This window comes from Lepidochelys kempii, chromosome 14 (genome assembly GCF_965140285.1).
Source record: "Lepidochelys kempii isolate rLepKem1 chromosome 14, rLepKem1.hap1, whole genome shotgun sequence".
NCBI lineage: Eukaryota > Metazoa > Chordata > Testudines > Cheloniidae > Lepidochelys > Lepidochelys kempii.
The window spans coordinates 3,189,337-3,216,451 of record NC_136393.1 but is presented as its reverse complement, the minus strand read 5'-3'; the positions used below and the strand labels follow the sequence as shown (position 1 = coordinate 3,216,451).

Below are 27,115 nucleotides of genomic sequence, written 5' to 3'. Positions count from 1 at the left end.
ATCGTTACGTGTAAACCACCCCCACCCCCTGCAGCCCCAGTGCAGCCGTGAGCCTGGCTCACCAAGCCTCCGCCCGCAGAGCTAAGCCTCCCCTTGAACGCTGGAGGGGACCAGCTGCACCAGCCTCAAGCTGGGAGCCAAGGGCAGAACTTGGGTGTGTGAAGCTGAAGTTTTGGTTCTTGGGGTGGATTTGCGGGGTGGGGGTGTTGGTCACGTCCTTTGCAAAAGGGAGGGGCAGTTGCAGCAGGTGAGGGCTGAGGTATGTGGGCATCATCTCTGGTGCTCTGCCCCACAGTCACCACTCTCCCCTGCAGCTGAGCTGAGGGGGGCTGCAGCCGGGGTGGCAGGAGCACCCACGGTTCATACAGAACGAAGGCACTAAGGTTCGAACCTGGCCTTTGCGAAGCCACGTCCATGCTTGGGGCCTCCCCCAGCTGCCCACAGCAGTGCAGGCTGGGAACGCAAGTACAGGCTGGGCACCAGCGCTGGGCAGAGCAGAGCCGAATAGGGCTAGGCGAGATGGTGCCTCTTGATACGGCTTTCAGGGGCGATGCAGCAGTGGTGGGAACCCTTGAGGGGAAAAGCCACCTGCAGACACAGGTGAGGCGCTGTGGCAGGAGGCTATGGGGCAGCCTCGTTTCACACCGTGGGGTGGCCACTGCGGGAGAGGGGCACTCTGCTGCCTTGAGCACACACAAGAGACACCTGGTCATTTCATGGCCCCCGTTGTGTGCAGAGCTCTGCCCAGAACAGAGGCGACGACACAGCTGGAGTGGGCACGGCGGGGCCGGGTGGTGCCATGGTTCTGGGCACCAAATCTAAAGCTATCCGCGTGCAAGGAGCGGCATGAACTGACAGGGCAGCGAGACGCTTCACAGCACCACAAGCCATCGAGGAGAATCACTCCCCTTGCCATCAAAATGCTGCTGTCTCTGGGGTGGGGTGTGGCGTTATTAGAAGGTCAGGGGAGTGGCCGAGGGCAGGAACCAAAGGACCATCCCTTCTCCAGAGCATGAGGCTGTGGAAGGCAGCATGGAATCAGCGGGGCGAAGGCTGAAGAGGAGGCCCAGAGTTCTTACAAAGCAGCCCGGGAAACCTTTAGAGTGCAAGTGACCAGATGCCCCCCTCGCAGCCCTTCTGAGCCAGGGCCACCCTGGGCATGGCTCTTGGCTCCTGATGTGCCCACCCACTTGCCAACCCCACTTCCTGCAGCCCTGGCTTTCTCCCTCCGAGTCTCCCCTCTGGCCTGGCCTGGCCTGGGAACCTGCCAGCAGGCCCCAGCCCAAGGTTCCAGCCATTCGTGCCTCCTTGGCATCCCGGGGGTTCACAAGGGCCTTGGCTCCTCCAGGGATCCCCGCAGGCTCTGCCCTGTCCGTGCTGTACCCGGCGTAGGGGCAAAGGGTCACTGCTGCTGTTAACTGGACTCCTGGGAGGTGGCGTGACCGTGTGCCAAGGCCAGAGTTGGTGCTGGGTCGGAGGCGGGATGAAAGCTCCAGCCCCTCGAGTCAGGACAGACTCCCCCCATTCCCCCCTGAAGTCAAACCACAGCAAAGGCTGCTGTAACCGCAGCGCTGCACCTCCCGCTGTTGCCGTCTGCTGTGCGGTCTCCCCAGCCAGCTCCCACCGCCCAGGGAGGGGCCCACGGCCATGCTCCGTGCTCTCCCCATGGCTTCCTTTTCCCCAGGGAGCAGGAAACGGCAGCTCGCAGGCCCCGTGGCAGGCCAGGCGGATCTGTTTGCAATCAGCAGCACAGCTGCCAGGCCCACATCTGGCGTGGCTGCCTTCCAGGGCAGCGTGTTAAAAGGGGACGGAGGGAGGCAGATCGGAGCCTGCGAGAGAAGGGGGAGCTGAGACTAGAAAGGGCAGCCACTGCCTCTCTCCGCACCGGCCCAGGATCTCAGCGCAGCAGGTAGGAGAGGGAAAAACTCCCCTTGGCTCAGCTCGTCCTGGCCTGGCTCACATGCGGCACCAGCCCTTCCCCACCAAGTGCGTGCCAGACCCCTCTTGGCTTGGGGCAGAGCGCTCGGAGGGCGTCTCCGCTGCTGGCTAGGGCGAGGGGTTCCGCACCAGCGGCTCAAGGCTGGCACCGGGTGGAGGTGCTCCAGGGGGGCCCGGGCCCTGATCAGGCATTGCCTGGTGTTAGCAGGGCTGGGGGCTTTCTGGGGGCACTGCCCTTGCCACTCATCCTCTGCCACCTCGCTAGAGCCGGGGGCTTGGGCAGCGAGAAAGATCCTGTCTCCAAGCAAAGGTGATGAGAGCTGGGAAGGGAACCGACAGACCGAGGGACCCTGGGGCCCTTCACTGCCAGCCTCTGGCTAATGCTCTGTCCCCAGCTGCCCCAGGCAGCTCAGAAATCACCGTGGAAGTGATTCCACTTTGAGCATGGAGGTGGTCCCCTGCCCGCCCCGCCCCATGCCACAGTGCCCAGGGCCTGGTTCCTGCGGAGCTCCTGCCGGGAGATTTACGGGTGGGACACTCGTAAGATCAGGAATCCAGAGGGGACGGGCCAAAGATTGCACAAGGCCCGAGATGTTTGTGGCCCAATGTCTGCGTGTCGGCCGTCCCCGGAGGGACGTATTCCTGGAGGTTTCATCACGTGGCAATTTTTAAATCTTCGGTGCCTGCAGACTCCAGGACAATCCTGGAGGGTTGGCATCCTACATGCTGGAGTGTGGCCAGTGGGTGGGGACACAGCAGAAGAGGGGACACGCTTGGGGCATGGCCCATGGGGGGTGCCCTCCAGCCAGGGCCTGTGGAGGTGGTTGTGAGGGGGGTGTGCTCGGGGCGGGGCCGGTGGGGGTGTGGTTGTGAGGGAGGCGTGCTCGGGGCAGGGCCGGTGGGGGTGTGGTTGTGAGGGAGGCGTGCTCGGGGCGGGGCCGGTGGGGGTGTGGTTGTGAGGGGGGCGTGCTCGGGGCGGGGCCGGTGGGGGTGTGGTTGTGAGGGGGGCGTGCTCGGGGCGGGGCCGGTGGGGGTGTGGTTGTGAGGGGGTGTGCTCGGGGTGGGGCCAGAGGGGCCGGTGGTTGTGAGGGAGGCGTGCTCGGGGCGGGGCCGGAGGGGCCGGTGGTTGTGAGGGGGGGGCGTGCTCGGGGCGGGGCCGGTGGGGGTGTGGTTGTGAGGGGGGGCGTGCTCGGGGCGGGGCCGGTGGGAGTGTGGTTGTGAGGGGGCGTGCTCGGGGCGGGGCCGGTGGGGGTGTGGTTGTGAGGGAGGCGTGCTCGGGGCGGGGCCGGTGGGGGTGTGGTTGTGAGGGGGGCGTGCTCAGGGCGGGGCCGGTGGGGGTGTGGTTGTGAGGGGGGCGTGCTCAGGGCGGGGCCGGTGGGGGTGTGGTTGTGAGGGGGGCGTGCTCGGGGCGGGGCCGGTGGTTGTGGTGAGGGGGCGTGCTCGGGGCGGGGCCGGTGGGGGTGTGGTTGTGAGGGGGGGCGTGCTCGGGGCAGGGCCGGTGGGAGTGTGGTTGTGAGGGGGGCGTGCTCGGGGCAGGGCCGGTGGGGGTGTGGTTGTGAGGGGGTGTGCTCGGGGCGGGGCCAGAGGGGCCGGTGGTTGTGAGGGAGGCGTGCTCGGGGCGGGGCCGGTGGGGGTGTGGTTGTGAGGGGGGGTGTGCTCGGGGCGGGGCCGGTGGGAGTGTGGTTGTGAGGGGGGCGTGCTCGGGGCGGGGCCGGAGGGGCCGGTGGTTGTGGTGAGGGGGCGTGCTCGGGGCGGGGCCGGTGGGGGTGTGGTTGTGAGGGGGGCGTGCTCAGGGCGGGGCCGGTGGGGGTGTGGTTGTGGTGAGGGGGCGTGCTCGGGGCGGGGCCGGTGGGGGTGTGGTTGTGAGGGGGGCGTGCTCGGGGCAGGGCCGGTGGGGGTGTGGTTGTGAGGGGGTGTGCTCGGGGCGGGGCCAGAGGGGCCGGTGGTTGTGAGGGAGGCGTGCTCGGGGCGGGGCCGGTGGGGGTGTGGTTGTGAGGGGGGGTGTGCTCGGGGCGGGGCCGGTGGGAGTGTGGTTGTGAGGGGGGCGTGCTCGGGGCGGGGCCGGAGGGGCCGGTGGTTGTGGTGAGGGGTGTGCTTGGGGCGGGGCCGGTGGTTGTGGTGAGGGGGCGTGCTCGGGGCGGGGCCGGTGGGGGTGTGGTTGTGAGGGGGGAGTGCTCAGGGCGGGGCCAGTGGAAGTGTGGTTGTGAGGGGGGCGTGCTCAGGGCGGGGCCGGTGGGGGTGTGGTTGTGAGGGGGGCGTGCTCGGGGCAGGGCCGGTGGGAGTGTGGTTGTGAGGGGGGCGTGCTCGGGGCAGGGCCGGTGGGAGTGTGGTTGTGAGGGGGGCGTGCTCGGGGCGGGGCCAGTGGAAGTGTGGTTGTGAGGGGGGCGTGCTCGGGGCAGGGCCGGTGGGAGTGTGGTTGTGAGGGGGGCGTGCTCGGGGCGGGGCCAGTGGAAGTGTGGTTGTGAGGGGGGCGTGCTCGGGGCGGGGCCGGTGGGGGTGTGGTTGTGAGGGGAGTGTGCTCGGGGTGGGGCCAGTGGTTGTGGTGAGGGGGCGTGCTCAGGGCGGGGCCGGTGGGGGTGTGGTTGTGGTTGTGAGGGGGGCGTGCTCGGGGCGGGGCCGGTGGGGGTGTGGTTGTGGTTGTGAGGGGGGCGTGCTCGGGGCGGGGCCGGTGGGGGTGTGGTTGTGGTTGTGAGGGGGGCGTGCTCGGGGCGGGGCCGGTGGGAGTGTGGTTGTGAGCGGGGCGTGCTCAGGGCGGGGCCAGTGGAAGTGTGGTTGTGAGGGGGGCGTGCTCAGGGCGGGGCCAGTGGAAGTGTGGTTGTGAGGGGGGCGTGCTCGGGGCGGGGCCGGTGGGGGTGTGGTTGTGAGGGGAGTGTGCTCGGGGTGGGGCCGGTGGTTGTGGTGAGGGGGCGTGCTCAGGGCGGGGCCGGTGGGGGTGTGGTTGTGGTTGTGAGGGGGGCGTGCTCGGGGCGGGGCCGGTGGGGGTGTGGTTGTGGTTGTGAGGGGGGCGTGCTCGGGGCGGGGCCGGTGGGAGTGTGGTTGTGAGCGGGGCGTGCTCGGGGCGGGGCCGGAGGGGCTGTCTGTGCTGATCTCTCCCCGATCCCTCTCCTCGCCCAGAGGACCATGAAGTGGTTTCTCCCCGTCCTGCTCTGCGTGGCTCTCAGCTGTGCCGCAAAGCGAAGGCAGCAGCCGGCGGAATGGGACTACAGATCCGAAGGTAAAACTGCCCCCCCCAGGATCTCAGAGCGGCTTTACTCATTTGGCCCATGGTGGCTGCAGTCACAGGGCTGGGGGCCCAGCCACGGAGCCGCAGCTCCCAGCTGACCCCAAGTCACCTCCGTCCCTGTGGGCTCTGCCAGGGAGAGGTGGCTGCTAGTTCAGACCAGGACTCCTGGGTCCGTGGAAGCTCTGCCAGTGCCATGCTGTGTGACTTTGAACCCACTCGTTACCCCTTTGTGCCTCAGTTTCCCCGCTCGATGACAGGGCTGATAACCCTGTGCTCCCTCCCAGGGCTGGGAAGGGGAATGAGCGCATCTGTGCTGTGCTTTGGGATCCCCGGATGGACAGTGCTAGGGACGAGCAATGGACGTGGGAATCATGGTGTCTCTCAGGGAAGTGGCCAAAGCCAGGAGCTGGAGCTGTCATGGTCCTGGGGCCAGGGAGGGGAGGGGCTCTGTGGGCCCGGCAAGCCTTCCCCAGCTCTAGTCGCTGGCTCCAGGTCCCCCAGCAGCTGGGGCTGTCCTGGGCCCCATTGCTCCCGTGGGTTTGTCTCCTTCCCAGCTGAGAAGGTGAGCCTGAGGGGATGTGCCAACCTCACCGTGGTCCTGGACAACTGGAAATTCGCCATTGTGACCGAGATCAAGAACCTGCTCCTGTACGACCACCAAACCGTGCTCCCCGACTATGGCAGGTGAGCCGGGGCGCCGGGAGGCTCCGACAGGCAGCTCAACCGCAGGAGCCAGCTGATGCCAGTGCCTGCCGCATGCTGACCGAGCCGACAAGGCTCACCGGGCCTGGGTCCCACTCCAGATGCGGGCCCACGAGAGCGGCGCTTGGGGTGTCTAGTTGCTAATGGACGTGCGTCCAGGCTCCACAGGGCACTGCTGGGGAGACGCTGGGCTGGACCCGGCCAAGGGGGTGGGGTGGGAAGCTCTCAGGGTGCCTTCCCTGGCTATGCCTGACCAGCTAGTGCTGGGGCGGGGGGGGCAAGGTCCCCCGTTCTTGCAGGGGGCATGGGGGGGCTATACAACTCTGTGCAGCCTGGGGGGAAGCTCATGCCCTCCCTCACTGTCCCACCATAGGATTAACTCCCTTTCCGAAGCCCTCGATGACCTCTACAAAGAATTCAATGCGCTGAAGGGCCGGCTGGGGGAGCTGAGCACCCGCTTCGAGGGGGTGGAGGCCTTTATGGATGAGATGAACACAAGCAGAGGCCAGACTCCAGCCAAGCCTCCCATCAGGGCCGCCCAGCCAGAGGCTGACAAACCCGTGGCTGCGACCCCAGCAAAGCGCCGCCGGGTCCTGGTCAGGAACAACCGGAAGCCTGTGGAGCAGCCAGGGGATGGGTCTCAGTAGGGACAGCCCCAGCCGCACTCCTCGGGGACCAGAAATGCTGCGGACTTTCCCATGCGTTTAGAAGCTGCATGCGTCTTTCTTTCTTCCCTAAAGAGACATTTCCCCGCAGGTGGCTGCAGCCGGGAGCCGGGCACCTGGGCGTTCCCCAGCCCTCTGGATCAGCACCAACTCCTACGTGGGGCACGACGCGGCACTTCCCGCTCACTGCCCCGCATCTGCTGTGTCACCAGCAGGGTGGACTCAGGCAGGATCCACTGAATCATGTTCTGGGGGGAGCTCCTGGACCCAGAACTTGGCTCTGAGGAGGGACCCTGCAACCAGGTGTTGTGCCCACAACCGGGACCAGGCAGCAGTGCCATGAGCTGCAGGGAGCGAGGGTCTCTTTGGATCCAGACTTAATCCACCGCTGGCTGTACTGAAGCACACAGTGGGGCTTGTGGGAGGGGAGCTGGAGGGACGGGGGAAGCTGGGATCCCACCTTCTGGCAGGAGAAAGGTGCCCATTGGCTCTGGACGGCACAGCGGGTCAGGTACTTGCCTCTTGCATGTGGAGTGAGTTTAGGGGGTCTTGGGCTCATCCCTCCCCCCCTGAATTTGCTCACTGCACAAAATAAACCGTGGGGCCAGCTTGGCCCAGACTGCTGTGGGACTGGAGTCAGGGGCTGAGAGGGAGCATTGGCCTGGGTGCGTGGGGGAGGCTGGTGGGCACCTGCAAAGCCCAGGCCAGCCAAGCTCACCCTTCGCTTGCACAACCAGGTGAATTCTTTACTAGCTGGATCTGGCTCTCCATGTCCGACAGCTGCATTCCCCTGGGCTTGAGAAGCCCACCTGAAATCAGCCAGGCCTAGCCACTTGTGTGTGCGGGGAAGGGCCTTATGCACAGGCAGCCCTAGGAAACCCGTCAACGGGGTGTGGGACTGGGGCTGCAGGTGCAAGCGATCTGGGCCCAGGCCGTTCTGACAGCCTGTGCCGTGGTGTGTGTGGGCGGGAGGGGGGCTTGGCTCAGTCTGCTGGGCTCTAGGGGATACGGTTGAGCCCTTCCTTGATTTTTTTCCCCCAACGGGAGGGAGGGAGGGTGCAGAACCCGCCCCTCGCACCACATGGCTGGCTGCCCCTCCAGCCGCTTGCTCGCGGGTGAGACGCCCTCGTTTCTGGAACATTCAAGTTTTGAGGCAAAACAAACAAACAAAAATCTGGGAAATTAAAGGACCTGCCAGTTCTGCTTGCTTCGTTCCCGCCCCTCCCCGGGAGCCAGACCCCACGAGGGGGGAGACGCGGGGACATCAGGGCCGGCAGAAGGCCAAGCTGCCACGTCGCCAACTGTCCCTGATGCGCCGCAGCTGGCTAGCGAGTGATGCAGCCACCCGGCCTGGGGGGAGAGCTGCAGGCGCTGCCCCCCCCCCGCGCCCCCTCAGCCCTTGGGGCTGACAAGCCCCCGGCCTGCATTTCACATTCAACTCGATGAGGTGCAGGAGGCTCCAAACACCAGCATTTGGGAGCCGCGAGAGCAAATCTGGCCTGGGGCCCCAGAGGAAATAGCAGTGTCTGGGCCTTGCTCCAGCCCCTAGTGCAACTAGAGAGGCCTGGGGACGCCACGGGCCAGGGCCACGCCAATGCCAGCTCGCCCATCGCTTCGCCTGGCTGTAATCACAAGCTCCGGCTCTCTCGCTTTCACAAGTATATCTGGCGTTCCTTCCCGCTGCGCTGCCCAAGTCCCGTGCGCACGTGGGGCCAGGGCGCAGCAGGGTGGAGTTCATGTACCGTCTTCAAATAAAGACCTTTCTGTTACCGTCACTGCTTTCTCCTGCTGGAATCTTAACCGAAAAGTCAGCAAGCAGCCCCCGGCCGGCCAGAGGCCAGCACGGCTGTGATCCTGGAGGAGAGACGGCCACCCCCGCCCTCCTGACGCGTCTCCCGCTGCTACTTACTGCTAGCCCTGCACACTGCACACCCCCCTGGGAACGCCAGCCAGACACGAGTGCCTGCTGAGTTGGTTTCAGCCAGGCGATGGCCTGAGCTCTCGCAAGGAACCTTCGGAGACTCCCAGCCCTTTCCCGAGCCGAGTTCTGCCGGCGGAAGGGCTTGGCAGGGGGTTGTCTGGCCTCAGTTCTCGGTTGATGGTTTAAAGCCAGCCAAGGGCAGGCGTCTCCAACTCCTCGTCCCCCTCTTTTGATCCCCACCACAAGCAGTACTAACTGGCCCCCATCTCAGCAGCAAGGCTGGCCCAGGGCTGATCTGGCCAGCCACTCAAGTCCCTTCTCGCTGCTACTGGCCCTTCTCAGGCAGGGTGGCAAGGCGTACAGGAGACCATCACGGCCCTCTCGCTGTGCTGGGGTGAACAGAGGGCTGCCGCTTGGCACCCTGCCATCTGCGGATCCCAAATGCTTCACAAAAGGGCAGTGGTGTCATTCCTCCCACTGCAGGGGGGAAACTGAGGCAGGGAAGGGCGTTTCCCTAAAGCTGTACAGCTAGTCTGGTAGAGCTGGGAAGTGGATCCTGGACTCCCAACTCCTAGCCCTATGCCCTCCCCAGGGGTCTGCGCTGCCCTCGCTCTCTGGGGCAACTCCAGCCAGCCAGAGCATGTTGGAAACATTCAGCCTGTCCCAGCTCCTAGCCCTACTCCTGCTGGAGCTAGCCCTGTGCTCCCAGCACAGCTTCCCTGCTTTCAGGGCAACCAATGGCCCCCCTCAGGCCAGCCCTCAACCTCCCCTTCCCCTGTGGCAGTCGCTTGGTGCCACCTCGTGGTGCCCCAGAGCTGGGCAAGGGGGTGGGCTGGCATCACCCCCCTGCAGGCAGGTCTCTCTGAAAAGGGGGGTTGATAATGTGGGGCTCACACAGCAGATTTTGTGGAGCTGGGCCTGTCTGAACCCCATTGCAGGGCAATCAACAGAGCACTGGATCAGTACTGCGTGGACAGGGGCTGGGAGCCAGGACACCTGGGTTCTCTCCCTTGCTGTGGGAGGGGAGTGGGATGTAGTGGTCACAGTAGTGGGGGCTGGGAGCCAGGATGCCTGGGTTGTCTCCCTTGCTGTGGGAGGGGAGTGGGGCGTAGTGGTTACATGGGGGGGCGGGGCAGGGAGCCAGGACTCCTGGGTTCTCTCCCTGGCTCTGGGAGGGGAGTGGGGCGTAGTGGTTGGGGGGGGGCGGGGCAGGGAGCCAGGACTCCTGGGTTCTCTCCCTGGCTCTGGGAGGGGAGTGGGGCGTAGTGGTTACGTGGGGGGGCGGGGCAGGGAGCCAGGACTCCTGGGTTCTCTCCCTGGCTCTGGGAGGGGAGTGGGGCGTAGTGGTTACGTGGGGGGGCGGGGCAGGGAGCCAGGACTCCTGGGTTCTCTCCCTGGCTCTGGGAGGGGAGTGGGGTGGAGTGGTTAAGGGGGGGGCGGGGCAGGGAGCCAGGACTCCTGGGTTCTCTCCCTGGCTCTGGGAGGGGAGTGGGGCGGAGTGGTTAAGGGGGGGGCGGGGCAGGGAGCCAGGACTCCTGGGTTCTCTCCCTGGCTCTGGGAGGGGAGTGGGGCGGAGTGGTTAAGGGGGGGGCGGGGCAGGGAGCCAGGACTCCTGGGTTCTCTCCCTGGCTCTGGGAGGGGAGTGGGGCGTAGTGGTTACGTGGGGGGGCGGGGCAGGGAGCCAGGACTCCTGGGTTCTCTCCCTGGCTCTGGGAGGGGAGTGGGGCGGAGTGGTTAAGGGGGGGGCGGGGCAGGGAGCCAGGACTCCTGGGTTCTCCCCCTGGCTTTGGGCTTGCAGGAAAATGGGCCGACCCTGGCTGCCCCGCCCCGGGGAGTGTCACAGCGAGCCCCGCCCCCTGCAGCCCTTCCCGCTTTACGGCCTGTCGCAAACACCCCCCCCCGCCCCATTGCGGCGGCCGCGGAGGGAGCCGTAAAGCGGAGACGCCCCCGCCCCGGTACCTGCGGCCCCGAAGCTCCCGGGCGGCCTGAGGGGGGCGCGGGTTGGGCTGGGAGGGGGCCCTGGGGCGCAGGTTGGGGGGGGTCGCGGGCCCAGGGCCCCTCCCGGGGGGGCAGGAGGTTGGGGGGGGTCGCGGGCTCAGGGCCCCTCCCGGGGGCGCAGGTTGGGGGGGGGTCGCGGGCGCTGGGCCCCTCCCGGGGGGGGCAGGAGGTTGGGGGGGGGTCGCGGGCGCTGGGCCCCTCCCGGGGGGGGCAGGAGGTTGGGGGGGGTCGTGGGCGCTGGGCCCCTCCCGGGGGGGGCAGGAGGTTGGGGGGGGTCGCGGGCTCAGGGCCCCTCCCGGGGGCGCAGGTTGGGGGGGGTCGCGGGCGCTGGGCCCCTCCCGGGGGGGGCAGGAGGTTGGGGGGCGTCGTGGGCGCTGGGCCCCTCCCGGGGGGGCAGGAGGTTGTGGGGGGTCGCGGGCGCTGGGCCCCTCCCGGGGGGGGCAGGAGGTTGGGGGGGGTCGTGGGCGCTGGGCCCCTCCCGGGGGGGGCAGGAGGTTGGGGGGGTCGCGGGCTCAGGGCCCCTCCCGGGGGGGCAGGAGGTTGGGGGGGGTCGCGGGCGCTGGGCCCCTCCCGGGGGGGGCAGGAGGTTGGTGGGGGTCGTGGGCGCTGGGCCCCTCCCGGGGGGGGCAGGAGGTTGGGGGGGGTCGCGGGCGCACAAATTTTCTCCCCTCCTCCCCCCATCTGGAACAGTTCCCAGGGGCGGCGTCTCCTTTATGGGGTTTTTGCTTGTTGGCAGCTGGGGCTCCTGGCGGGGGAGGACCCGTTGGGGTGCCCCCCGCAGCGTGGGGGTGGGCGGACATTGCCCCCCCCCCCCCGCGGGAAAGAACCCGGCACGCCTTGGAACAGCGCTGTGCTCTTTGCCTCCCCATCCCCCCATGGGGCTCTGGGCTGGGCTCTGTCAGGCTCCCGCCCTTCCGATAACCGTCTCCGTTCCCTCCCCCCAGGTTGGCACCGGGTGCCCATCCGGCAGGAGGATGGCGCACGTGGGCCACAGGGTGGATTACCTGGCTGGGTTCTGCTGCCCGGTCGGGGGGCTGGCTGCGGGCAAGCCCCGAGTGCTGTGCCATGAGAACGAGATCTACCTCTCCAACGGCAGCGAGTTCGTCTATGTGTATGACCAGGAAGGGAAGGTGCTGAAGGTGAGCACCCAGCCTGCGCCAGGACTGTAGTGATGGGCTGTGGCGTAAAGTAGCCATTCTCCCCCGGGCTGGGCTAGCCCAGGTGCCCACACCCGGGGTAACTCTGCAGCCAAGACAGGCCCCTGGAGAGGGGCTGAAGTCGGACATTAGAAGTGATGTGCTCACATTGAGAGAAGGGAAAACCACAGTACAAGTACATCAGTGCGCACTAAGGATCCACACAGCTGAACGGTGTGGGCAGGGTGGGACACTGCCAACTTATGCCCCCGTTTGCCACACAGTGAGTGCTCTGTAGACATGTTCTCCACTCCTAGGGGAGCATGGCTGAAGCATCAGTGACTTTCTGTAGCTTCTAGGATTTTTTTCATATCAAGGCACAGGGCAAGGACAAGGACAAATCTTGCCTAAAGCCTGGCTCCAAAGTCCTTAGTGGACTGATTTTCAAAAGTACAGAGTGCCTGTCAAAGTCATTGGGGGTTCTGGGTTCTCAGCACTCGTGAAATTAGGCCACTTGTTTAGGAGCCTAGACACTCAGGTTTGAAAATCTTGGACATAGTTCCTGCCACCAATGACTAGCAAGCTGGCCTCTTCCATCTGTTTTCACAAGTCTAGCTCCATGTGTGTCCAGTTTAGCAGAGTTTGGGTTTCAAACTATCAGTGAAATATTAGTCTGGCTTCAAATAACCTTTTCATTGGCAAATAAAGGGTGCTCTTTGACCTTTTCCCTCGTTTCCTAGGACAAACCGGTTAATTAAATTATTGAAAGATTTTTTTCCTTTTTTCAACAAGATGACGGTTTTTGAGTTTTGTGCGCCATTGATTTTTCCCTTTTCTTTGCTGTGATAAGCAGCAGCCTCAGCATCCTGTTAGACATGTCATCTTTTTTAATTTATTCTTTTTATCATTTCTAAGGAAGCCATCAGTGAGATACCAGGATTAGCCTCCTACATGTTTTCTTTCTTTCTCAAGGAAGTAGGTCATCTCTGGGTTTTGAATTTTTCTTTTTTCTATCCTCAGCTAGCATAAAACACTGAATGTTTGCTTTGAATTTGTTTGTGTGTGTATGTATGTATGTACGAATGCCACTCTTTCAATCCAGTGATAATGATCTTCCATTTCTATAGCACCACTTGTCCCAAAACACTGTACAAGCTACAACTGCTTCCATCACGGGAGCAGTGCAGCCACCTCTGGGGTGAAATGTCACCTGCTTACAGCACAGAGCAGCAACTACACAACCATTTAGACTGGCAGTGAAGAATGCCATGCCATGTCTTAAAATGATTGTTTTGAATTTAGAAGTACTCATGCAATATTGCCCATTAATGGTTTTACTCCTGGCAATTAATATATTCAGAAAATGGCTGTTTTAACTTGCACTTGTTCTATATGTGCATCCTCAGCAGCAGAAAATATGGTCTAGCTAATGTTTCCTTTATTCATGTGAGAGATGTTTGCTCATAGGAAGGTTGCAAATGTTTTTGTTGAATGGCTAGTTTTGACATGCCTGCAGTCACACATGTATGTTCTCACATAGCATCACTTGTCCAAGTGCATGTACAGAATGCTGAGCATAACTCGGTACCTCATGCAGCTCTGGCTGGTTATCACCCCATCCGTACTTGTATACGGTTCTCGAGTAGGCACTGGGGAGACTCGAGAGGCCAGATTCTCCATCAGTGTAAGTGGCATTGTTCCGTTGATGTTTCGCGGGTCTTGTCTTTACACACTACAGCGGTGGTGCTGGATGTGTGGCTGCTTAAGGGGAGGCGGGATTGTGATAGCTGGCATTGGCTAGGTGGCCCCAATGCCTTTTGTTTCTGTTTGGTGCTACTCTGATAGGTTGTGTCCCTGTGGTGAGCTCTTGCAGGAGCAGCTGGGAAGCTGCTTAAAAACCAGGAGCAACCTTTCCCCCAGCTCCCTCATTGCTGCATGAAACTGACATTCTCTTTCCCTCTATCCAGGCCATCTACAGGTTTCCCGATCAAGTTTGGCACGTGGAGCTCCTCCCCCTTCGTAGGCAGCTCTACATCCTGTGTGCCGGAAATGGCATTTTCTGTGTATCCCTGGACCAGCAGAGCAGGTGAGAGTTGGGACGCAGCCTGGCAGGGACAATGAAGTTTGTCTCTGCTCGTTAAAGTCCTAACGAGAGTAGCAGGTGGTTTAATGACACGTGCTTCCAGCGCTGTGCAGCGAGACCTGGTTGGAGTCTAGGGGTCATCCTGAAGGTTGGTGGTCTCCAAGCATTCCCGACCCCAAGATTTCCATATGACCGTCTTCACATTCCTCCTGTTTGCCCCCACCTCCTGTGTGGTTACCCCAGGTCCTGAAGGAACTGCAGCGGTGTTTACATTTCAGAGGGGAAACACCTGCTTTTCTGAGTCACCCTAAAAGAACCAAACCCCTGGCAGCACAGTGTCTCCCGATGCCCTGCCCATGCGGTGTGCTCTCTACCATGCTATGCTGCTAGTCTGCCTCACTTACTCATGATAAGTGGTGGGGGTGCCCCCCCCTTCCCGTGATCCATGGGGAGCTGACGGGGCAGAGGGTTGGCCCTCCCAATGGGGCTGCCCTTCTGGTGTGAGGGTGTCTGCTTGCTTCAAGGTGTGTTTGTAAAAATCCATTAAAAAAAACAAAAAAGGCTCAGCTCCCAGGCTGGTTTTGCACTGTCCCCACAGTAAATCTCATCCACATGTCAGACCCCCCGGTCCATTGAGAGTGGTGACTTGCATCTTGCATTGCTTGGTTCCTGGTGCTTCAAAGGCAGCCCAGCCCTGCTCCTAGTTCCCTGTGCAGTGCTATGTGTTGAGAGAAGGGAAAATCTATCTAACTCCACCAGGGGTCAGCTCAAAGCACAAGATCATGGTTCCCCTTATGTTAGCCAGTCCCCATAGGTTAGCTGGTTCGCAGTTTGTGTAATTAGACGTTAAAGTCCTGAGGCTGTGTGACTAGACCAGTACCACCCATGCAGACAGCCTTGTGTCTGGCATCTGTGCTTCATCCTTTCAGCATGCATGCACCCAACAGCCACTCGTGTTGTGGGATAGAAGAGGAGTGGGATGGCAGGGTCAGGTGCCCTCCATCACGTCCTCATGCACCCATAAGTTACTGAAAGGGTTAAGGCTTTCCAAACCACACGTCCCTCCGGAGCATTGGCTCTTCCTGCTCTCTCCAGATCACCGCACCCAATGCAGTTCCTTGAAGCGGATGCTCCTTTTGTAAGCTTGTCTGTAAGTGCGGGGGCGAGAGGCGAGCTAAGGAATCGCTGATTTTGCCCTATGGCTTGACTGAAAGCTTTTCCCTGTTTGCTTGAAGGTTAATGAAGCAGACTGATGGCGGCGATAGCAAAGAGGACGCTTGCCCTTCCAGCGTCTTCCCCGTAGACTCAGACGCCTGCATCATCCCAGACGTCACGCTGTGCACCTTCAATCTGCTGACCGATGTTCTTGTCACCCTGTCCCAGGCTCAGGGCCAGTGGTGGATGAAACTCCATGTGCTTCTGGACCCCGATCAGGAGAGCCAGCCATGCCGGCAAATCAGCCAGGTGGGATTCTCCACCTGCGACCAAACCGGAGACGACGGGGATGCGCTGACCTCGCGCTTCCTTCCTGTCTTGTGCTGTGCATCTGCGCCAGGCACAGCCGGGCCCGGGGAGGGCCTGTGGTGCTCGGGGGGGTTCACGCTGGAGGAGCCCCTCTTCAGCCTGCTCTTTGGCATAGACGCTGCCATGCTTGACTCTCCCATGATTCTCTGTGGCTTCCCGGATGGGCAGCTGTGCAGCGTGCCGCTGAAGGCCCTCAATGCGTCTGAAGCCGTTGATGCCTGCAGTGAGGTTGCAGGCCAGGCTTCGCCTGTGAAGATCCTTCACCATCTGGAAGAGCCTGTTGTCTTCATTGGAGCCTTGAGAACAGAACACAAAGCCCTGGACGATCCCGATGACCAGCAGCTGTTTGGAGACTCAGGTTGCGACTGCGTTGTGGTGGTCGGGCACTACGGCAAGATGGTGGCCATGAAGGCAGAGCGGGGAGAAGAGGCCAAGGTCCCAGAGGTCAGGGAGTACTACCTGCAAGGGCCCATCCTGTGCGCTGCATGTGGTGGTGGCAGCCGGATGTATTACAGCACACATTCGGACATCTCCGCGGTCGACCTGGATTGGGTCAGCAACGCTTCCGACCCCGAGAGCATAGATAACACTGCATACGTCCTGCCTCCCGTTCTGTCTCCAGCCAGTTTAAGTATCTGTAGCGTTGTGGCGCTTTCCTTGTCTTCTCGGGCCTCAGAAGGTACTGCCAGCAGTAAAAAAAATTGTCATTCTTGGGGCTGAAATAGGCAGGAATAGCTTTGTCCTAACTGCATATTCCCGTTTCTGCCTCTCCACCATTCCTCGTTAAAGGTCCGGCTTCCATTGGCTCACCCTCGTTATTGTAAGTTGTTTACATCAAGCATGCTGAGCCAGGAATTGGACGGGAGAGGCAATGTCATGTATGTTCAGAGATCAACTCCCCATGTGGCTGTCTTTGTGGTGTCCCTTGTGTGGGTGTCTCTCCCACCTTGGAGCAGTAGGCAGTGTGGTCACGGTCGGAAAGGTTGTGCTCTCTATAAAGAGGACCTGGGGCTGCTGTGTCTGTGTCAGAGGTAGGATCCTGCGTGGAGTGGCGCTGGGGGCAAGTCCAAATCGACCTAAGCGAAAAGCTTCCCAAAAGGCAATTTACAAACACCGTGGCTGGCTGGACAAAGGGCTCCGCAGTGAAGAGCTCCAGACACAGCCGTTCAGAGTCCGTAAGCTCCTTTCCTTCTTCTGCCTGACAGCTCTGTGTCCGTCCGTTGCTTCCCAGTGAGGGCTGGGGAAGCAGGTGTGTTGCCTTCTCAGAGTCGGGTGCTTTTGTAGACCCAGGCCTGAGCAGCATTCTGGGGACAGTCCAAAGTGCTCTGGTTCCCGCTGCTCTCTGCCGTGCATAGAGATGGGGGCAGAGGAGGAGCTAGGGAGCCCTGTTAGCTCTTACCTGAGCCCCATAATCTGGTGGCTTTGTGAACACATGGGCACTAAAGAATCGGCAAGAGGGTAAGGTGGCATTTGCCAAAGCAAACGTCCAAAGCATGAACAAGTGGGGCAAGGCAATGCGCTGCTCGCACCTCTGCAGAATTCGGGGAGCAGCCCGCACCAACAGCAGTTAGTTGTACACGTAGCCTGAGCGTGTCTCCTGATCACAGAGGGCTCCTGCATGGAAACAGGCTCTTTGCATCCTCGCGGCACGTGTGCTCCTGCTGCGTATTCTGCAGCTGATGTCGTTGTCCTGACATGCCGCCCGGCTCTTGACGTCACGGCTAGCTGGAGCATTCTGGGACTCTGGGCAGGGAAGGAGCAGTGGGCAGCATGGAGCCACTTCCCGTGCATGTGTCCCTGGTAATAGAGCAAGTGAGGGAAGGGGCAGGAGCAGAGAGAGTGCATCCCACCTGCAGGAACCGCCTGCAGGGGGTGGTGGCTCGGGGTGCACTCTTTGTGGGCATGCCGTGTAACATTCTGTGTATTTGGTTTCCCGTTGTAGCCCGTCGACAGTCATTCGCAGTCTGTGTCTACTGCTCTCCAAATTCCTGTTGTAGGACACCTGGTATTTTGGGGTGGCCCTGGATATGGGTGGGAGGGGGTGAGCCTGCAGTAATGACATTATGATGAGAGAAGTAGCTCCCCATTCCCCAAACTGCTCCTGGAAGGGAATGCCTCGTTATGTAGGGACGCTAATCGGACACTCCTCGGCAGAGTTACACCCACAGCCCTGTATGCAAAAGGCGTTTGCCTCCTCACACCACAGCTTCCCCTCCGAGCTGGCTTGTTGAGGTGGTACGGTCTGCGCGCCCCAGGCAGGGCTGTGCAGTTGTCCCTGCAGACTTCAGGGGGAATGGCTCCTCTCTCTCAGGGCTGGGTGCAGGGCCCAGCCAGAATGACTGACATCCCACCCGTCTGTCTTCGCTTCCTTGGCTGTCCGCCGCTGCTCCCTAGTTGCATCAAGGAGCTGTGTGTGATGTCCTAGTCTGTTTGCTGACAGCTAACCTGGTTCTCTCCACATGTGTATGCCTCTCAGGTGACTCGGAGCTGTTGGCTCTGTCTGCTAAAGGCCGACTGATGAGCTGTGACTTATGCAGTCCTGATGACCCCCATCCCATCAGGCTGACCCCAGAAAAAGCTGGCCAAAGGATAAAGGAACTGCTGTCTGGGATAGGCAATGTCTCGGAGAGGTAAAGGGCAGCGCGCTAATGGGTGTGAGGGGGCTGTTTGTTTGTGAGCTCCTAGGCTTTATTGGAAGTGAACTAGATTCTCCTAGCTCAGAGGTTAGCAGTAAAGTGCTTTTATTAGTTGGCTGCAGTGCTCAAACATTTGCCTTTCCTGAGTGATTCGGTCCCGTCGAGACAGCCTGGGAGGAAGCCCCCAGCCCCGTGGGATAATAAAAGCCTTGTTTACAGCCGGTGCTGTTTGCTGCCCTTTTCCCTTCAAACCAGAGAGCTCTTATATGCTGAGAATGGCATGTTGCTTACAGCCTCTGCAACAGAAGGTGGGAGGGCAAGATGCCAGTCACTCCCAAGCATCCCAAAGTGGATGACCATTTCGGGATCCCGTGCAGGGCAGATGTGTGCCTTAGGCCTGGACGTTCATCTGTGCCGTATTTTAAACCAGTCTCTCTCCTTGGGGTTTGTGTATGTTTGTTTCCTAGAGCTCCAGGTACATGCCTTGGTTGTGAGCTGCTTTTGTAGCCGCCACAGCTTTTGGTACTGCTGTCTCTTGTAGCCACGGCTGAAATCAGGAGCCTTCCTGGGCAAGCGACTGGGAGTGGGATCACACAGCCTCAGTCTGCGTTAGCCTGGGTCAGCTCAGTTGATCTGGTGTCGCATGTGAAAGGGGGCGATTGGGGCACCAAATCCTTGTGAGCAGCAATGCTGTGGCTGGCCAGGTCCCAGGAGGGTTCTAGGGCTGACGGGGCACTTGGCCTGCCCAGTGCTCTTGGCTGTTGACGTTCCAGAGCAGTGGTGTCCGGGGGAGTTTAGAAGCGCTCATGAAATGATCCATGGAAGTTTGGCTTCTCCACCTTAGTGTGAGTGCCACTTGCCCTGGGTGTATGTAGCCTTGCGTGCTAGCCTTTGGCCATGTCACGTGGCTGGGTTTCTGATTCGTTAGCTCTATGTGTCCCAAAGCCATTACCTCTGTGGGAAGTGAGCTCTCTTCTCCCCCTGCTCCCCACAGAGTTTCTTTCCTGAAAAAGGCCGTGGACCAGAAGAACCGAGCGTTGACGAGCCTGAACCAGGTGCTGAATGTGAGTGCTGCGTTACTGTCCAACCAAGATGGCCGGAAGCCCGTCACTTGCACAGTTACCGCCAGCTGGAGCCGCCTGCTGCTTCGAGATACCTGGACCGTCTCCTGCGTGTTGGAGAACTCAAGTGAATGCAGCCTGGAGCAAGGCTGGACCCTCTGTGTTCAGCTGTTCACGAGCTCCTGTGCCTTCGACGAAGAGTCTGCTGATTCGGCCACCACGTTCACCTTTCCAATCGACCAGCTCCTCCCTGGGAGCAAGAGGGAGGTGACGCTGCCGCTCTGCTCAGCCGAAGGCACCAAGTTGGAGCTGCCTCTGACCATCTCCTGTGCTCTCTTCTACAGCCTGCGAGAGATTCTGGACAGTGCGTCGGACTCCTATGAGTCACTGGACGACCTGCTTCCTGATGACTCTCCTGGCCTTTCCCCAGACAAAGAAGGGATCTGCCTGCCCCTGAGCGAATGCACCATCGACATCTTGCAGTGCCTTCGTCTGGATGACAGCACAGTGCCTGGAGCCCCTCCTTCCATCGCCGCCCTGTCAGACCCGGTGGAGACCTTCCTGAAAGTATCCAGGGTGCAGTCTGACCCCAGCAGCGCGGAAGTCAGTGACCAGCTGCTTCCCAAGGCGCCGGACGCCCTAGGAGATGAGTGTCTGGCCCCATCAGTGGCTTCTATCAAGGTGTCGTCGGAGCTGGTGAAAAATGCATTGAAGAGCTTCTGTGAAGGTTGGTAATTCTCTTGGGTGGTTATTGATCCCTAGCGAGTGGCTGGCCAGTCGTAGTGCGTGTTTCTGTCCAGGCAGCATTGTCCTGGGGTGGATTTGCTGCAGTCATTCCCCCTGCGGGGCTGGGCTCTGTGATCGCTTTCCAGAAGTCATTCACTTCGGACACTCAGACGCTCTTTGATTTGTCTTGTTTCCAGGGTGTAGCTCTTTGGGGGCTGCTTGGCCACAGATAACGAATGTTGAGACTTGTGGGAGCTTTGTGGCTGGCCTGCCTGGGTGTTTAAATACCATCTTTGCAGATCAGATGAGGGTTGCCCAAGTCGTGCTCTGTCCTAGCTGTGTCTGCAGCGAGAAGCCCAGACCCAGGCCAGCTGCCTGGCACTGCAGATGCTTTTTGCTAATTCTTGACTATCATAAACCAGGATTTTGTGCCCCATCCCCCAGGATCCTGCTTGGGCATGACCCCCTGGATCATGAGCTTATGACATAGCATTCCCTTGCATTGGACTTGTGCAGCACGGCCACTGCTGTGCTATCTGGCAGGAGAGAGCCATCCTCGACGGAGCTAACTTTGTGTGGGGACTGGCTTCTCTGGGCAGAAGGAGCCACAGCCACATACTGGGCCAAGGAGGGTTTCTGTGTGTAAACGCTCTTGGTCCATGTCTGCCACTCCGAGCTGTGAGGCTAGGGCTAGGAACGTGGTCAGTCCCGACAGACACCCATGGACATGTACTAGCCCCACCAGTCTGGAAACCAGGGGCTGGAATTCCATTCCTGCTGCCCCTCCTGGAGCCCATCCAGACCTGCTGTAGTGGGTGGCATCTCTTCTTGGCCAGTACATGGGGTCACCACCCCTCTCCATGGGGAAGAGCAGGTGGTCTGTCTCCTGCTGGGCTGTTGGCTATGCCAGGACTCACCCTCCCCTTTGTGTTAGTCTCTCTAAGTGGCTGTGGGTGAAGGCACCGTTGGAGTAACCTAGAGCTGTGTCCGAGCGGAGTGGGTAGGAGATGGACAGTGGGTTTCAACGTGGGTGAGGGTGAAGGAACTGGACAGTGTGTGTCCAGGTGTGATGCAGACCTTGCCTACACAGCTCTGCCAATGCACTTCCCGCTCTGGCTTCCTGAGCAGGGTCCGTCCGTCATGCCAGTTCGTGGAGCGCAGCAGCGTGATTGGAGCATTCGCTCCGGTGGCGCAGTTAGCCAGAGCTGAGCACTGATCTCAGAGAAGTGAAAATCGGCCTGGGGTGGCGTTAACCCCACCATACTCCTGTGGCTGGCACACGGGCGCCTCCCCCTGGCTGTCTCTGTCACATACCCTCCCTGTTCTGCGCAAGAGAGACCTTCGGTTCTCTCACGGGGCAGTGGGAACCCCTAGCCACAGGGCAGCCACTCAGCTGTGGGAGGGGAAGTGTATAACGGAGCGAACGTTCTGGGGCCACACACAACCAGCCCTCGTGGCAGCTCCTTTGTGTCTGCGGCTCCCCTTCCCCTGGGAGAACGGATGGGAAAGATCTGCCTCTGACAGATGGGAGCAGCTGCAAGGGCCCAGCCCCTGCTCCGTGGTACTACCCCGTCTGTCCTGCTGAGAACTGCTCAGGTGGGCACCAGCCCTGCTTTCTCCTTTGCTCCTATGGACATCCTGCAGCACGGTTTGGGGGCTTGTTTCCTGGAGGCCTGGACTCCCTCCCTTCACGTGACGTGTGTGGCTGCCCTCCCTCATGCCACAGGAGCGTGGCAGGGTGCACGGGGGAGTCCTGCTCTGAGGCAGCGTTCCTCTCGAGTGGGCTCCCTTAGCGTGACTAACGTGACAGCGGTGTGGGGGAGGCGCCAGGCTCGTGCTTGGAGAGACCTCAGCTGCCACTGCGGAGGGGAGCATGTGCAGCCACCTGACCGGCTCTGCTTTCTCTCCTCTTTCTCCCAGGAGCCCCGCTCTGCTGCGCTGCTCTGCAGTGGCTGCTGGCGGAGAACACTGCGGCCGCGGCTCTGAGGGGCCAGGATGTGTCGGCAGTGCGGGGCCTGGCCCCACATGGAGGCGAGGTGCAGCTGCTCGTCCGAGAGGCAAGGAATGGGTTAGCTCTGCAGGGAAACAGCCCCCAACCCACTCCATGAAGAGCCGGCTTCTGGTCCAGAGTCCCGTGGCAAGGGACTAGCCAGTGGCAAGCTGGGGGCCTGGCTCTGCGTGTGGAGACCCGGAGGGAACCACTGCTGTGGGGAGGGAAGGAAGGGTCTAGGTCCCTTCATCGTCCAAGGCTTGACAAAGCCCAGGATCAGCTCCCCAGTGCTGACCCCCCTCTCTCACACTCCACGCTACCCCCATTGGTCATGGCACCCAGCCCTGGGAGACCAAGCCCATGGGCATCAAGGGCTGCACTCGTGGGGGGGTCAGTGAGAAGCCGCATGCCACTGGCTGCATTGCTGGGTTTGGGGATCTGGTGTGCTAATGGTTGAAAGCCCAACTGGCTGGTTCCCCCTCCTTTGCCCCCCCGGGTTCTTCAAAGGGTTGTGCCATCCCCCTGCCACCTATGGGAGTGGGGCGTGGCCAGGGGTCAGCTGAGTTCCTCGCTTTTCAGACCCGAAGGGGGGACAGCTCCTTGTCAACGGGATTGTTTTTTGGGTAAGGAACGAGATCAGGAACCAGTTCCCAGCCCTGCTCTCTCTGTGTCTGTTCAGCCATCCTTCAAATCTGTCCGTGGCCTTATCTGGCCCTCACCCCTGTGGTGCCTGCACTGCCCAGCCCTGCCAGGTAGGTGGGCGCCTTGGCCAAGCTTACACAGACGCCTGGCAGAGCAGGGCACTGTCCAGGTCCCAGTGGGATGCCTTAAAATCCACAACCTCCTTTCTGCCTGTGGGGCTGACTATCGCTCCCAGCCTGGTCTGAGGCTACGTCCCTTCATGTCTGAGGAGTTCAGATGCCAGGCACTGAGCTAGAAAGTGAATGGAGCCAGCAGCTCTGAGAGGGCTGCTTCTCCGTGCCTTCCCCTGGCGCTCCCTTCCCCAGTCTGGCTGCTGTTGCCAGTACTGGTCTGAATAAGAACTTCTCTTCCACTCAGCCCAGCTGCTCCTTCCTGGTCCTGCTGAGTTGCCATAACTTGGGCTTGATCCCTGTCCCTGATGGCCCTGATTCGGCGTCATGACTTGGCTGCAGGATCCAGGGTGTCAAGAAGCAGCAAAGCTCGAGTTGTAGCTGCTCATCAGGCTCTCCGTGTTTTGCTAATTCTGCAAAGTGAGGGGAAATGTGGCTGGATGCTGGTTTAAGTCTGATCTGCTTCAGCTTTTCCCTTAATGCGAAAATCCTTCTCTACGTGCAAAAGAAAAAACTAATTGCAAACCGGCTCTCCTGCCATGGCCGGTTAACCCTCCAGTGAGAGAGCCCCAGCTGGCCATGTGCTGGCAATGACCTGGTTCAAGTTGCCTCATGCATGAGAGCGTTAATATTGCCAATGTGATTAGTGCCAGCATTAATTCTGCTCAGGCTAAGCCTCCTGGATTAAATCCTTCGGGGAATGGCCATCGAATCATCTCGGTCCGCCACTGAACAAGGCTGGAGCCTGCTGTCCTACTGCGATACTGCTGCTTCTGGGTCCCACGCCGGTTCCAGTCCAAACGCCATGAGTTCGATGGGTCTCTGCACTTACCTAAGCCCCCCGTGCAGTCTCGGTTCAGGAGACTGAATGATATTTTACTTCTGAGGTTGTTGGCTGGGCCAGGGCAGCCTGGCTGGGGGAATTGTCCCCCTCTCTTGCTGTCCTGAGCCTGGAGGTGTTTTAGTGCAGATGAGCGGTAGGGGCCAGGGATGAATGCCCCATGCTGCTGCCTCTAGAGCACAGATGTCTCTGGCTGCTGGGATCCGCATCTAACCCTCCTCCATCCACAGCTGTGCTGTCGGGCCTGAGGGGGTGCCCGAGGGGTCTGCCCTCCACCCACCCCCCTGCACAGACAACCCCTGTGGCTTGGCAATGTTTGCAGTAAGGATCTCCTTTCTCTTGCAGGTGGCTGTGAACAATCTCTGCCCAGCGGGCCCACTCCAGGCCGTGGAGATCCTGATCCAGAGCCCTTCTCTGGCAGATATGTGCAGAGTGCATCAAGCCGTGATCCGGCGCATCCAGGTGCAGATCCCACCCCCCAGACAGAGAGGGGGCTTACGCTTGCAGCAGCTGCCCCAGCCTGGCTGGGAACGCTGCTCGGAGCTGCCCCTTGCAGAGAGACAGGCTACTGCAGCCTGCCCTGGGCATTGTTTGAGCCACCTTTATTTCTGGGGTCATTTAGCTGGGAATGAGCTTTGCCTCTGTCACTCCATTGGCCTGGTTCTGAGCTAATTTGGGGTCCCCGTGTCCCCCAGCCCTTCGGCTCTCTGGAGCTGCTTCTTCTGACCCTCATCGCCTGGGCCCGTCCTACCCCCTCCTTGCCTGTGCTGGTTGCACCCAGGATGTGCTTGCTCCAGCTGGTCCCAGTGGGCAGTGTGAATGGCTGCACTGACCAGCCAGCAGTCCTTCCCAAGCCGGCATGGGTATTACATGGTAATCCCAGGCCCCGAGCATGCTGGGATGGGATGCCTGCCGCATTCCCCACCAGCATGGCCCCAGAACTGACTCCAGCCTGCCGCTTGCCAGTGGCGTTGCTGCGTACGCTACTGTGCATGGCTTCTCCTTGCCCACAGTGCAGCCGCTGCTCCTCCTGCCAGGGCTTTAGAGCCAAGGAACTGCGCTGCCTGCAGCTGGGACCAGCCGGCAGATCTAGGGCTGCTGCCTCCTTGTGCTGTGCAGGGGAAGGCGCTGAGCATCGGCAAAGGCAGAGCTACCTTAGCCCCGGGGTCAGCGGGGCCCCTAATGCAGTTTGGGTTGGAGCAGTTGCTTTAAATGGGATCTCTCTGGCACCACCCTGTGGCAGAACTGTACAGTGCAGCTTGAAATCAGCAGGGCAGTAGCCGGGGAATGCATGATTGGGCTGGCCCTGGCTCACATGCTCCCCATCCCTGGAGGCCAGGCTAGAAGCCGCTAGAGGCTGTAGCCGCCTGAACCGAGAGTGGGCTGTGCTAAGGGCAATGACTAAATGGAGCAGGGCACCTGCAGGGGAGCCAGCTTCCTTCCACAAGCTGCACCAGATAATCAGCAGTTCCTAGCGTGGTGCGGAGCATTGCAGCCCTGGGAAACGAGGGTGTGGCTGGAGCAGAGCAGGGCAACTGCAGAGTGTGCCGAGGTCTGTCCTGTGCCAGAGGTCCTGCATGCCCATCAAGGCAGCGAGGAATACCCAGCCCCTGTGGGTGGAGCAGCAGCCAAGGGTGTCAGTCAGTGGGGAGTGCTGTGGCCTGGAAAGCCCAGAAGCTGAAGCAGGAAAGAAGCAGAAATGGGAGTGGGAGTGCTGCAGTGCTTTCAGACCTATGCTGGGTGGGTGGGGGAGTGTTTCAAAGGCTGTTGCACTGAGGCTGGGAATGGCTGCTAGGAACAGCAGGCCAACCCTGGGCAGGCAGAGTCCCAAAAAGACAGGTGCTGGAGCAGGAGCAGTACCTGGGGGCTGGCTGAACTCCAGCCACCTGGAGGACAGGAGCCATTGGTTAGGCGGCTCAGTGCCGTAGCCATGCCCGAGGTGTTTGGCCTAGCGAGGCTCCCTCCCTTGGGAAGCGTTGGCTAGGGGAAGCCTAGAGTGCATCGTAAAAGCAGCTCCCTCTAATGCCACATTCTCTGTTCTGAAGCAGACTCTGGTGCTGGAGCAGGCGGCCCAGGGCTCCGGTCCCCCTGACCTCCGCATGCAGTATCTGCGCCAGATCCAAGCCAATCACGAGGTAGGCCGCGTGCCATGTTTGGGGGGGGGAATCTGTGCATTGTGCGAGTGCATGCATGTAACTGCAGAGTGGGGCAGAACGCCCGTCTCCCAGACTGCGGGGCATGAAACTCCGAGCCCAGGCACCGACTGGAGCCCTGCCGTGTGCCCACGCAGGCGGGGCTCCTTGCTACTGGACAGCAAAGCCAGAGGCTGAGAGACAGTAGACTGGCACAGGCTTCCAGGCCCAGAGCGGCGTGGTCCCGTGGAGAGCTTAGCTCCCGGCAGCCAGGAGGCAGCAGGGGTGGGGGGTGTTCGCCAGGATGCCGGTGGGCTGTCTTCAGGACATGCCATGAGGTCTGTAAAGTTGCCCCTGACATTTGCAGCTGGGCCCTGGTACGGCTGCAGGACTCCTGTGTGGAGGGGCCAGGGCCTGGCAGGCAGCAACAGATCCAGCCTTCCTAACCCCTCTCCTCTCTGCCTGGCAGATGCTGCTAAAGGACGTGCAGTCCCTGCGGGACCGTCTGTGCCTCGGAGACGAAGCGAGTGCGACGGCGGAAAAGCTCCTGCATGTCTACAGGCAGCTGCGCAACCCCAGCCTCATCCTCCTGTGAGCACGGGGCCGGCCTTAGACTCCGGGGCCGGCGAGCTCCACGCTGGGCTCGATGTAGTGCTCATTTGGGTCCAGAGCGGAGGGCAGAGCCAAGCGTGCTCGTTAACCCAGCCAGGACTGGGGAGAGGATTCTGCAAGGAGGAGGATTTGGGGAGGGTGGGGAGGGGGTGCTGGCAGTGCAGGTCCCCCCCATGAGGGGGGAGCTCTTGCCTTATATGCCCGAGGCTGAGATCAGGAGTGTTGTGTGTGTTTTGTGGATGTGTTTTAAGCAGCGTGGGGGAGTTCCCAGGGCTCCGGACACCTGCCCACCCCGCGCAGAGCACCTCGCTGAGGTGGGCGTGGAGGCAGGGCTGACCTGCCCCCAGCTGCCCCCTGGCGCTGAGCTCGCTGAGCTGTGTTGTGTGTGGCTGGCTCCCCGGCGCAGCAGCCAGAGTGGTGGTGTGTTTGGGATCGTACTAGATGTGTTAGTTTAGCTTCTCTCTCGTTCCAATGGCCGTGACTTTGCTGTGCACAGAGGCGGGAGTCGGCTCCCTGGCCGGGCACTCGGATCTGCACGGTGCTTTCCAGCTGCTTCCCCTCCCACAAGGGCTACGCCTCCCTACCCAGCGTCTCGCTTTCAGGGTGCCATGTGAGTAATGGGGTCACCGGGGTTCCCACCCCCAGCCTGGGGCCCCTTTTTCTACCGGCGGGTTTGGGTAGCTGTCATTTCTAGAAAGGATCGGCCGCGTGGCTCTGTGGGGGCGGGTTCCTCCTGCTTGCCGTGCTGCGGCAAGCCGGCATGTCCCCGTGTTCGTAAATCTGTCGTGTGCCATTGAAAACGACCCTTTGCCGCTCCGCTGGTGCCAGTCTCCGTTCCTTTCCGTCGCAGCTGCCTGCTTCCCCCTTGGCGCCCTGCTGCGCTCGCTCCCTCCGAAGCGCCTGGCCCGCGCGATGCTGGCAGCAGGGCCCAGTGGACAGTTCCCCAGCACACGGGCTGAGCAGCGTGCCCTCTGCTGGCCGCGAGCACTGAGTGTTGACTCTCCGCGAGCAGCCTTTGCCCCCGGACCTGGCGCCCGAAGGAAGCTGCAGGAGGGGAGAAAAGCTAAGACCTGGGTTCGAATCTTTTGCTGGCTCACACCATGCCCCAGCCTGCC

The 27,115-nt window shown here is 61.2% G+C and overlaps 2 protein-coding genes across 5 annotated transcripts; both read left to right on the top strand.

Moving 5' to 3' along the window:
• The first annotated feature begins 1,751 nt into the window (after positions 1-1,751).
• LOC144929308 (uncharacterized) lies at positions 1,752-6,890 on the top strand. Its single transcript, XM_078848456.1, has 4 exons — positions 1,752-1,909; positions 5,053-5,152; positions 5,716-5,845; positions 6,237-6,890. Exons 2-4 carry the CDS (start codon positions 5,059-5,061, stop codon positions 6,508-6,510), a joined length of 498 nt encoding a protein of 165 aa, XP_078704582.1. The 5' UTR covers positions 1,752-1,909; positions 5,053-5,058; the 3' UTR covers positions 6,511-6,890.
• Positions 6,891-10,325: 3,435 nt separating this feature from the next.
• On the top strand, positions 10,326-26,816 carry FAAP100 (FA core complex associated protein 100). Of its 4 annotated transcripts, XM_073310136.2 has the most exons (10): positions 10,326-10,404; positions 11,392-11,586; positions 13,551-13,669; positions 14,902-15,869; positions 17,667-17,820; positions 18,821-19,614; positions 21,534-21,670; positions 23,602-23,718; positions 25,302-25,391; positions 25,858-26,816. In XM_073310136.2, the coding sequence occupies exons 2-10, from the start codon at positions 11,422-11,424 to the stop codon at positions 25,981-25,983; spliced, it is 2,670 nt and encodes an 889-aa protein (XP_073166237.1). In that variant the 5' UTR covers positions 10,326-10,404; positions 11,392-11,421; the 3' UTR covers positions 25,984-26,816. The 4 variants fall into 4 exon arrangements, with proteins under 4 accessions (XP_073166237.1, XP_073166236.2, XP_073166235.2 ...); XM_073310135.2 differs by lacking the exon at positions 10,326-10,404 and having other exon boundaries at positions 11,102-11,586; positions 25,305-25,391; XM_073310134.2 differs by lacking the exon at positions 10,326-10,404 and having other exon boundaries at positions 11,102-11,586.
• The last annotated feature ends 299 nt before the right edge of the window (positions 26,817-27,115 follow it).

Coding starts and splice junctions, on each gene's coding strand:
- LOC144929308 (XM_078848456.1), top strand. CDS start 5,059: ATGAAGTGGTTTCTCCCCGTCCTGCTCTGCGTGGCTCTCAGCTGTGCC. Junction 5,153..5,715: donor ATGGGACTACAGATCCGAAG/GTAAAACTGCCC, acceptor TCTCCTTCCCAG/CTGAGAAGGTGAGCCTGAGG. Junction 5,846..6,236: donor GTGCTCCCCGACTATGGCAG/GTGAGCCGGGGC, acceptor GTCCCACCATAG/GATTAACTCCCTTTCCGAAG.
- FAAP100 (XM_073310134.2), top strand. CDS start 11,161: ATGGGGTTTTTGCTTGTTGGCAGCTGGGGCTCCTGGCGGGGGAGGACC. Junction 11,587..13,550: donor AGGAAGGGAAGGTGCTGAAG/GTGAGCACCCAG, acceptor CCCTCTATCCAG/GCCATCTACAGGTTTCCCGA. Junction 15,870..17,666: donor GTCTTCTCGGGCCTCAGAAG/GTACTGCCAGCA, acceptor TATGCCTCTCAG/GTGACTCGGAGCTGTTGGCT.